The following is an 11,275-nucleotide window of genomic DNA, read 5'->3' as shown; positions in this document are numbered from 1 at the left end:
ATATGACAATTTGTGCTTTAATAGACACAAAAAGTGATATAACAATATTTAAAAGTTTTTAAATAAAATCATGGAACAATAATAGTAATATAAAAATAATTGAAGTTACATGAGAAAGTACTCAAATGATTTATAGTGTTGATAAAGTTAATATAATTTTTGGAAGTAAACAAGTTACAATAAATGAAGTATATAAATATGATAAATTAGAATGTGATATATTATTAGGAAATGATTTTATTCAACAATTTCAATATTATAAATAAAATAATTATATGATAATGTTACAAACTCCTTGTGGACACTTAGTAAAAAATCCTAGAGAATTTAAACCTCATAGAGTTCAGCCAGTACATCGTGGTGATAAATGAGAGAAAAAATCAATTATATATAATGAAATAAAAAATAAAAGAATATTGTAAAAAAAAAGTTCTAAAAATAGGAATAGAAATGAATATAGAAAAAATAATTGAACAACTAGAAAATGTTTATGGAAAAAATTCATTATTATTTTGGAAACCACATCACCCAAAAGGTAAAATAGAATTAACAGAAAATGTTATAATAAGAGCCAGATCAATGATGTATGCTATAGAAAATACACAAGAATTTAAAAATCAGATAAAAAAATTGTTAGAACAAAAACTTATTAGACCTAATAATGGGCCTCATAGTAGTCCAGCCTTTATGGTTATGGAAAATTCTGAACAAACGAGAGGAAAAACTAGGATGATCATAAATTATAAAGAATTAAACAAATATATTAAATTTGATGGTTACTTTCTACCAAATAAAGAAGTGTTAATAAATCTTGAAAGAGAAAAACAATATTATTCTAAATTTGATTATAAATTAGGATTTTGGCAAATAAAAATGGAAGAAGATAGCATACAATATACAATATTTAGCACACCTCAAGGAAAATATGAATGGTTAGTTATACCATTTGGTTTAAAAAATGCACTACAAATAAATCAAAAAAAGATGGATAATATATTTAGAAAGTTTAATGAATTTTTAATTGTTTATATATATGATATATTAATATATTCTAATAGTAAAGAAGAACATAGAAATCATTTAATCAAATTTATTAGCGAATATAAAAAAGAAGAAATTGTACTATTTAAAAAGAAATCTATAATAGAAAAACAAGAGATAAACTTTCTTGGATTATCAATAGATAAAAGAGGGATAAAATTACAGACTCATATATCCAAAAAGATAGAAATTTTTTCAGATAAATTAGATACCAAAGAATAAATACAAAATTTTTTAAGATATTTAAATTATACAGAATGATTTATTGAAAATCATTTTAAGAAAAGACATAAAATCTAAGTTTTACTTAGAAAAATAAATACTAAAAGATCGAATGAAGAATATACAGAAATAGTTAAATCATTAAAAGGAGAATACAAAAATTTATCAAGATTAAGATTATCAGATGAAAAGGATAATTTAATTATTAATATTGATACCTCAGATAAATATTGGGCAGCAATATTAAAAACAGATCTAAATGAAATTTGTAGATATTCAAGTGGAACTTTTAATCAAACAGAAATAAATTATACTACTCATGAGAAAGAATTACTAGCAATTATTAGAGGAATAAAGAAGTTCTTATTATTTTTATTATCTAAGAAATTTATTGTAGAGACTGATAATTCTCAAGTTGTAGGATTAGTCAGGAATAAACTACCATCAAAACCCTAATATAGAAGGCTCCATGGATGACAAACTTATTTAACATTTTATAATTTTGATATAGTCCATATTAAAGGAGTTAATAATTTTCTTGCAAATTTTCTCAACAAAAACATAGAATTTGCTGATAGATAAAGTCAAAGTCACAAAATTATACCAATCTATCATACATATACAAAAAAAGACATATTTTCTTAAAAAAGAATTCGAAGATATAAACTCTGGAGCAACCCAGATTTCAAAGATATTCAACTCAAATATAAAAATATTGTTGAATATACTACTGAGCATCATAAATATGTCATAGAACTCAAAAATAAAGTCGATGCTATTGCAGCACAACTAAAAGATATACTGTCTGAGACAGATATACCGAAGAGCTCAGAAATGAGTTTTCCAAACCAATACCAAATAGGGACAGTTGGAAGTAGTAGTGGACCCAAACGTGACAACATACCAACTGATAATAAAAGAGATTCCATTTCTGTATCATCAACCAAAAAATTATGATACATGGAGATAAAAGAGATATCAAAACAATCAGCATCATAGACCAAGACGATAAAATTTCTTTAGATTCAAAAGAAAAAAAATGTCGAAATAGTTAAAATTGCTTATGAAATAAAAATGAGTGATTCATATTTCATCTCTTCGGGAAATAATGTTTATCCTAGAATAACAGTCATGGAAGGAGGAGACCCTTCATTTATAAAAATTATGGCAGACTATGGATTCATGGATTTGAAATATCCAGGAAAAGATTTGATTGAAATTTCGAAATTTGATGACATATTCATAAAAGAAGCATTTAGATTTGCAAAAGGATGGAAAATATATTTGAAATTCTATTTAATATGTCCAGAATATGATGGAATTGTTTACTATCCAATTGAATACATAATCTCAATTGGATATGTTGCAACCAATTTCCAAATAGATGTTACAGAAAATAATAGAAAAGTTCCAACAGTGACAAAATCATGGATCAGACATAGGAGTAGGGCTGGACAAATCTCCCGAACCGAACCCGAACCGAATCAAACCGAATCCGACGGTTCTTGTCAAATTAAATACCCGAACGGGTATCTGAATTGAGAACCGACGGGTACGGTTCGGTTCTCGGTTCTAGACCAAGAACCAAAGAACCGAATCTTTCTAATTTTTTTATATTGAGTAAATCAAATTATTTTAATTTTAATTTTTCTAAACAAATTAACGATTTCTAAATCCAAATTTTTGGTCCAATAATTGTTTCATTTCTAATTTTTTAATTTTTGGCCCAATTACCCATTTTATTGTTTCATTTTTTAGCCAAGCAAGATCAAATCCACTAAATAACCCTAAACACTAACACTAAAGTGCATAACGTTGTCTCGACTCTCACACTCACTCTCGTAGCCTCGCTAATATTCCAAAACCTATACAATCATCGACCGACACTGTGACCTTCGATCGAAGCTTTGACCTTCGCCAACCGAAGCTTTGATCGTTGGGATCATTTGAACAATGTAGTTTACTAGTCTCTAACATTCCAAAATCATTGAATGTATCATTAGTTGTATTTATATAATGTTGTTATAAATGTTAAAAAATTTAATTATAGTACAGAACCGAATGGAATCGAACGGTTCCGTAATTATATTTGGACCCGACGGTTCCATTTACTAGATACCCGATAAGTTCGGTTCGGTTCGGTTCTCTTTAGAACCGAACCGAACCAACCCGCGCCCACCCCTACATAGGAGAGCACTTGGAATTAAAGTCATCTACAACATTGCCAAAAATTTGTTTGATAAAAAATACTCATGCTCATGTTAATATGAAAATTGGATACTGGTATCCAATGGGGGATATGGAAAATCAAAAATTTTAAAAGACTATATTACAAAATTCGATATACATCAATTTCCAGGGTCTCCTACCACTATAAAAGAATCTTGCCAGTTAAGGGAGTGCCTCAACTGCATGTGAAGAAATAAAGAAAGAGGACAATAATATAGCACATTTGACAAAGGTGTATGGAGGACAATAATACAGCAGCATGTGAAGACATTGAAGAAAAAGAGCAATAATAGAAAAAGATGCTCTTTGGATAAAAAGTTGAAGCAGCATGTGAAGATGTAAGTCCAAGGAGAAAAATAATAGAAAGACAAGTGTGCCTTTACTGATGTACTCAATGATGTAATACAATTTTATAGACTTGTATAAATAGAGTTATTGTGATAGATAGAAGACATTTCATCTTATCTTGAAATCTCGAGTTTTAAACAATAGTTACTCTAAAAATCATTCACAGTTTGAAAAATCAGTTTTTTTGAAAATCCCTTTGTATCAAATAGAAGTCATGTATAAATTCTGATAGAAATAAAACTCCAATATTTTGATATGAATATGAGTTTCTAAATCTTTATTCCTATAGATTCTTGAAGTATCTGAGAAAAAGCTTCCTTCTTATTTTAGTAAAAAGAAACTTTTTCTTTAACAGAAGTTTAAAATTTTCTTCTTTAGAAGTTGATACAGTGAGAGCAAGTAGCTGAAATAATAACAATTTCATGAAGGCACGAGGCCGTTGCAGGAAGCAGTTTACAGATTCAGAGTTCGAAGGTCACTCGATTTTAAGAATAAAAGTCCAGATCAAACCTAAGGTAAAACTATTAAACTTTTGCTAAAATTAGAATAAATCTTTTCAAAATCTTAAAGAATTGTAGGGATTAATTGATGATTATTTGTATGAACAAATGTCATGATATACAATTGAAGGATTAAATAATCTATTAGAAAGAATGTTAGAAAAAATAAAGAATATTATTTATCAATTAGAAAATATAAATTTACCATTTGAAGAATATAACATTTTAATTAGAAAATATGAAATATATGTTGCAGATTATTCTTATTTATTAGATCATAGAATGAATTTATATTCAAATATACAAAGTAAAAGATAAAATATTTAAAAGATTATGATATATCTTTCAATACAAAAAGAATCATTTCATTAAAGATAATATAGACCTTTCAATAAAAAAAAAGAATAATGTTAGGCCAAATTGAAAAATCTCACTGTACCGGTCTCTCTCGCAGTTTCACTCTACAACTAAAGAAAGAAGAAAAACAATTTTCAGGAAAAACAAAAGAAATCGAAATCCTAGATTTTGGAAAATGGCAATGGCAGGGCGATTAAGATCGGGTCTTCCATTCCTCCGCCGAGTCCTTGTCTCCGACACTATCTCTGCCGTCACTGCCCAAAGATCCGCCGCACCGAAGCCCCTCCTCCGGCCTCTCATCAACACTGAGGTAATAACAGTATTATAAAAAAAAAAATTGTAAAATTACAAATCAATGAATATCCAGTAGGAAAGATGTATGATTTTTATTTGCAATTTTTAGAACTTCTCGTTTTTACTTGATCTCTTGAGTTATTTAACATTTGGGGAAAATCTGATTAAAGTGTTTAAATGAAGAATCATAGTTAATGAAATATGATTGTTCATAAAACTAAATTTTTAGTTTGCTGTTTGTCCAACGCGTCAAGTTGATCGAGCTGACCTCTAATTTTGTACATGAAAAGAAGGCTGTTTTGACAAAAAAAACTTAAGAGATGCTATTCCTCATCTTGCCTACCAAAACGGGCCGTTTGGAAAGTTTTCTCTTTCATTTTCTCTGACTACTTTCGTCCTTGGCAAATTCCCTTTTGATTTTGATTTGTGTTTTAGCATCATTGTTCACACTATCTCTACAGCCGTGTTCTCTTTCCTTTCCATCAAACCACTAATTCATTTTCAGCGCTAATAAGCATAAAATGAAGGAGTCTGAAGGTTGTCTCAGTGAGCAGGGCAGTTGTCGAGTTAACCGTATGTTCTCCATGAAAGGGAATTAGTAATCTTGTACTAAATAAAATTTTCGATGAATGGGATTATTTTGATGATTTTATTTTTAGTTAAATCCTGTGATACACCAGTATATGTAGGCTAGCATTAACACAATTTTTTTTATATTGTTGTAGTTATCGAGGGACTTTGGCACTGCCTTTGCTTCAACAGAGCAAAAATTTAAGGTAATTATATTCTTTGATTATTAAAACATTAAGGTAATCTTTTGTAGATCCATACATGAATTTAGTAGAACCAAAGATGTTAAAATGGACGTGTAACCATACTAGAATGGATAATTAAGAGCGAGGATATATTCAACAAGTGATGGTGTTAGCAGTTGAGGATAAATCAACAATGATGACTTTTACTGTCAAGATATCTCTTGCATATACCTAAACTATGCCACATTACATAAGCAACATGTTCTCAAAAGAAAGTGATTAGTCCAAAACAAATATGGAGGCCTGATGTGGTTGCAATTAATTTTATAGACCTTTAAGTAGATGTAGTGGTGGGAAAGTCTTGAAAAAGGAATATATTTATGGCCGACTAGAAGTTTATTAGGAATAAGACTTGGCCTGTTATTATTTAAAATTATTTAAAATATTTATGGACTTATTATTTCAAGAAATGAATATATTTTGACATTTAACATGAAAAACATGGAGATTAGTGTGAAGGTACTTCTGCTGCTGTATTACTTTTACCACTGGAATCAACTGTATTTATTTTGCTTATCATATATGAAATAATTGAGTAAATGGATTTCGTAGAAGATATATATTATCTTACTCATTTTTGAGGACATTATTATATTAATTTTTTTGATTCAGTATTATCTATAATGTTGTTCATGTCACTAAAAACGATAACTTCTCCACAGTATATTATGAAATGCATTTGGTCCAATTTGGTTAATGAGCATTTTATGGTATGAGCTTACTGTTTAACTGTCAATATTTTGCTTTTCACTCATGCTTCTTCAGTGGCAATTTTGTTTGATATCTTTATAGCCTTTTTTTTTTCATGAATGCTCAACTGACCTTGAAGTTGTGTGCATCTTGTCTTGGCATCTAATATTTATTCAGAATTCAGAATTTCAATTGCTGAAGCAACAATACAATTTTGAAAATGATTCCTCTCTTCCAGTTGGCATATTTAGTGGCAACTTCTAAATGAACTTTGTTTCCTCATCATACCCGCCAGTTCTTGTTTAGCATTTTGCTTTCTGTTTCTCTCTTGATAATACGTCATTACGTTCTCTCATTCTTAAATTCTGCTATATGATTATTGCACTTGAATCTTCATTGACTTATATGGTTACATGCGGTATCACTGTTTCACTGCCCAAAGGCTTCCTTTTATCATTGGTGAAGACTGAAGAGAGACCTGTGAAAACTAGTAAAATACTCACATTGATGTTTAGTTATTTTTTACATCTTTTAGGAAATGTTGGTAACATACAGGCCCTCAATTCACCTTTTTGCTTTCATATCATACATGTTATAATAAACTTTATTATTCTAATCTTGTCTTTATTTCCGACATAGTAGATGTTAACGTCTTGATATTCTGTAGGTTCCCCTAACAATGTTTGGTGTGTCTGGAAACTATGCTTCGGCTTTGTACATTGCAGCAGTTAAAGCTAATGTGTTGAACAAGGTTGAATCCGAGCTTCTTGGCCTCATCGAGTCCTCAAAGAAAAGTCCTACATTTTCTCAGTTCATGAAGGATTTATCAATAACTGCTGATGTCAGAGTGAAGGCCGTAGATGAAATTAGTACTCAAGCTAAATTTTCTGATATCACGAAGAACTTCTTGGGTACAAGAATAGCTTACTTTTACCTATGAATGTGTATTATCAAATTGGAAAATGAATGATATCATGATTCATCTTTGATTTACAAGATGTCTATTGTCATGGGTTGGTAGTTTTAAGAGCGTGTGCACCTTTCATCGCGAGACAGGATGTCTTTGGTTTTTCGTACTCGTAACAGGTTGAACTTTCAAATAGGTGCAGGTATCTGGAAAACTTGGTAATTTCGTAAGAGTTACATCACACTGCATGCATTTTTCTAAAAACCTCTTATCACTTATCCACTCTCATATATAGAATGCTTTAATACGTTCTTGAGAACTAGAGTCTCAAATTTTAATGTGCAAATTCTTAGGACTCGACTGGTTCCTCCAGACAACATGCCATATCCTATTACTATCTTGCTTAGCAGTGATTTGTAAAGGATGTCAGTGCTTTTGTTTTCATCACATTTTGAATTGAACAGCATTGGCTTTCGTCTTGGTTGTCTCATACACAGATTTTAGGTATTTGAGTTCTTGTTGAAATTAAATGTGAATGGATTTTGGTTTATGTTGTTTCAATTGCCATAAAGTGCGAAAGTAATATTTGCATCCAGCAAGTGTTTTATGCTTATGGTTGTAAACTTCAGGGCCCCGTGGGATTAGTCGAGGTGCGTATAAGAGGGCGTGGACACCCACGGTCATTAAAAAAAAAAAAAATGTTTTTTATGCTTATGGCATTTTGTTTTTCGGAGCATGAAGATATACAGGATTGAAAATCTCATATTTATGTTCTGCCGAAAAATTGGAAGTACTTGAAGCATTTTGTTTAATGGTCACTGGAAATCTAATTGAAAAGAGATTAATCCTATTTTTCTGTTTCCTCTGACCTTTGTGAACATATATTCTTTTCATCTTTCTAGGAAAAAAAATCTAAATACTTGTAACTGAGTTTCTATGGCTGTGCTCGGCGAACAAGATTATATATGCTTCTTTATGATGCTGACAGTTACCCAAAAATTATGTGGTGTTAGTGAATGACAGCTCTGGTTTCATCTAGCAAATTATCATGTGATTAATTATTATTACACTTTGTATCAAGAGAATTTACCCATTTCTTGCATGTTTGCTTGCACGAATGGTTTCATTTTTGGTTGTTGGTATTTTAATACTTAATAAACTGCTGTCTTTGTTGTGTTATTCAACATTGGCATTCATGATCGATCCTCTCTTATTTGTACCAGCTGTTGTTGCTGAATCTGGAAGGCTGTCACATTTAGAGCGTATAGCGCAGAGATTTACTGAGCTGACCATGGCACACAAGGGAGAAGTTAAAGTCATTGTAACATCCGTGATTGTAAGTTCGTCTACTTGGATTGTGAATTCTTTTGAGAAACTGCTGAAATGAATTATTACACGAACTTTAACTTTCTGGGCATAGTTCACTTTCTCTTGTGCTCTCGTCATAATTTATTATTTGATAGAGATGACATAATCTAATCTTGTTATATTAAATGTTATCTAGGATTTTCTTGTATCATCGTGTTGTTTCCTTTAGGTTAACCTGTGCCATTATGAACATTTCTACTTTTGGGCATGGAAAGTGGCTTTACTGTCGTTCTTGCTAATGTATGGGCTTATGTGGTCTTGGTGTAATAAAACAAGGTTTGCTAAGCATCATCTGAAGTGGGTGAAATAGCTGAGGACAATATGCATCTTATCTGTCTATTAATTTGCGTTTCACATTCACTTTACCCTTTGGTGGAAAATGTTCCTACATGAAAACTAAGAGAAATTTATAGACCTTCAAAAATTCTGAAATTGGCAGGAAAAGCATGAACATACTGGGTACCCCCTCTCCTTATTGCTCAGGGAACAATATGTGATACCACATTTGGGGATATAATATTTGTTCAACTTTTGGACAAACTGATATAAACATACAATCACAACTAATGTTCATGTTCATATTAATTGAGTTCAGATAATTTTTAACTGTTTAAGTAATCCATGTCGATCCTTTGTATTTGGTACTAGTCTACTAGATGGAGCACTCGTCCAAATGTCGGATTTCATATCATTCTTTTTACTAAATTGCCCTCTACTTGCATTTTTACCTTTTTTACAATCTGTCACTCGTCTCTGCAGCCTCTACCTCAAGAAGAGGAGAAAGAACTAGAAGAAACATTGCAGGTTATGATTGGTCAGGGGAAGAAGGTTAAGGTTGAAGAGAAGGTACTTTCTATTGTTTAACGGATATAATCCTTTTTCTCCTTGAGATGTGAGTGGAAATATTCTTATTTTTCCTCTGCGCCTGCAGATTGATCCCAGTATTCTTGGTGGGCTTGTGGTGGAATTCGGACAAAAAGTTTTCGACATGTCCATAAAGACTAGGGCACGCCAGATGGAGCGATTCCTGCAGGAACCTGTCAACTTGGACAGCTAAATGGTTACTCGTGGCCCCCTTTTTCTTGTTATTTCTGATCAAATTGTCGTAAATGGACAAAATCAAGCATGTTTATTTGGATAAATAACAAAGGGCTGCTTGGTTTCCCCGGTTTCTTTTTCACAATATTTTTTAGCTGCATTCAAATAAAAGCTACCTGTTTTTCTTTTTCATTTTTGCTTGTCAAACCCGGACGAGGTCAGGCATCATTGCACAGCGATTACATTGGTTGCTCTGTATTATGAAATTGTATGTTTTTCTACATTTTCTAACTCAAGCTTGTGGTTATTTTTCCCAAAGCTTTATTACCTTGTCTTATGTCTCTGTGTTTAATTCTCAATTCCAAACTCTTAAATTTTGCTGACTTGACGTAATAAAAATGCCATTTGGTGGTTCCATCTAAGATTTAATTCCATTTTTTTTTCCTCAGTGATCATTACTGTAATAGTTTGAAACTTGGATGATTATTACCATAAAAAAAAATGACTTCAGTAATCATTGGCATAATCATTCGAAACTTCAGTGGCCTGTGACATCATTAACCCAAATGTAGGAGAGTTTTTGGAGTTTCTCTTTTGTAATGCACCCAATACTGAATAATGCAGCAAAAAAGATATGAAGTAATTGTTTTTCCCAATATTCTTAAGTGCTGTATTGTTCACTTCATGAAACAAGACACAAATGGTTTCTAAGATAAGAGAGAAGAATCGTGAGAAATATGCTAATTTCTACAGTCAAACGCTTAGCGTTTTGAGGTCTCCATCTCTGCAAATCCTGATACATTCAAGCGGTTTAAATGATCGTAGAACTTTGATTTTCGTTATAATTAAAATCAAATATGTATAGAGGTATAACAGATTGACTCTATAAAATTATGTCGATATTTTCACATGTATTTGTAGGAAAGAGACATCTTTCTTGGGTCGATATTGCGACACTTTAACATGAATATCGTAGGAGAGATCGTTTTTGGGTCAATTTTGTTAACTTGAGTGCATCTCAAATTACAATTCGAAGCACTTTTTGACCAAGATTTGGCAGTTCTAGACTAGTGGGTCCATCTAAGCCACGCGTACACATTTGGCCATGAGTACAACAATAATTTTGGAATGTTTTTGTACTTGTTTAGAGACTATCAATTTGTTATATGCAAGAATTCTCTCATCTGGTTTATAGGGTGTTTTACACCGTACGCATTGCACTGGAAGAGATAGACACAGACTATGAATATCTGTGGACAGATAATTTGCTTGAAAATGTGGTTAACTTAAAGACATCCACGAAATTAATGTCATTTTCTCACTTACATGGCAAATATATGTCTGGATCGACAGAGATGTATCTTGCCACGCGACATCTTGTTATTGGGGACAAGTGTAAACAATACATACATATACACAGAGAAAGAGAGAGAGAGAGAGAGAGAGAGAGAGAGAGAGCTTTGTGG

General features: G+C 31.5%; 1 protein-coding gene across 2 annotated transcripts; it reads left to right on the top strand.

Moving 5' to 3' along the window:
* The first annotated feature begins 4,769 nt into the window (after positions 1-4,769).
* Positions 4,770-10,116, top strand: LOC111394863 (ATP synthase subunit O, mitochondrial-like). 2 transcript variants are annotated; one of them, XM_023020901.1, is made up of 6 exons: positions 4,770-5,007; positions 5,717-5,767; positions 7,164-7,407; positions 8,627-8,724; positions 9,531-9,617; positions 9,703-10,116. In XM_023020901.1, exons 1-6 carry the CDS (start codon positions 4,873-4,875, stop codon positions 9,826-9,828), a joined length of 741 nt encoding a protein of 246 aa, XP_022876669.1. In that variant the 5' UTR covers positions 4,770-4,872; the 3' UTR covers positions 9,829-10,116. The 2 variants fall into 2 exon arrangements, with proteins under 2 accessions (XP_022876669.1, XP_022876668.1); XM_023020900.1 differs by having other exon boundaries at positions 8,627-8,739.
* Positions 10,117-11,275: the final 1,159 nt, after the last annotated feature.

Source organism: Olea europaea, chromosome 5, assembly GCF_002742605.1.
Source record: "Olea europaea var. sylvestris chromosome 5, O_europaea_v1, whole genome shotgun sequence".
NCBI classification, from domain to species: Eukaryota; Viridiplantae; Streptophyta; class Magnoliopsida; order Lamiales; family Oleaceae; genus Olea; species Olea europaea.
Note: the sequence above shows the minus strand (reverse complement) of the source record. Positions and strands in the feature narration are given on the sequence as shown.

Bases quoted from the DNA above. Each gene is read 5' to 3' on its own strand.
- LOC111394863 (XM_023020900.1), top strand. From the start codon at position 4,873: ATGGCAATGGCAGGGCGATTAAGATCGGGTCTTCCATTCCTCCGCCGA. The intron at 5,768-7,163 runs GTAATTATATTC...GATATTCTGTAG, and splicing joins CAACAGAGCAAAAATTTAAG to GTTCCCCTAACAATGTTTGG. The intron at 9,618-9,702 runs GTACTTTCTATT...CTGCGCCTGCAG, and splicing joins AGGTTAAGGTTGAAGAGAAG to ATTGATCCCAGTATTCTTGG.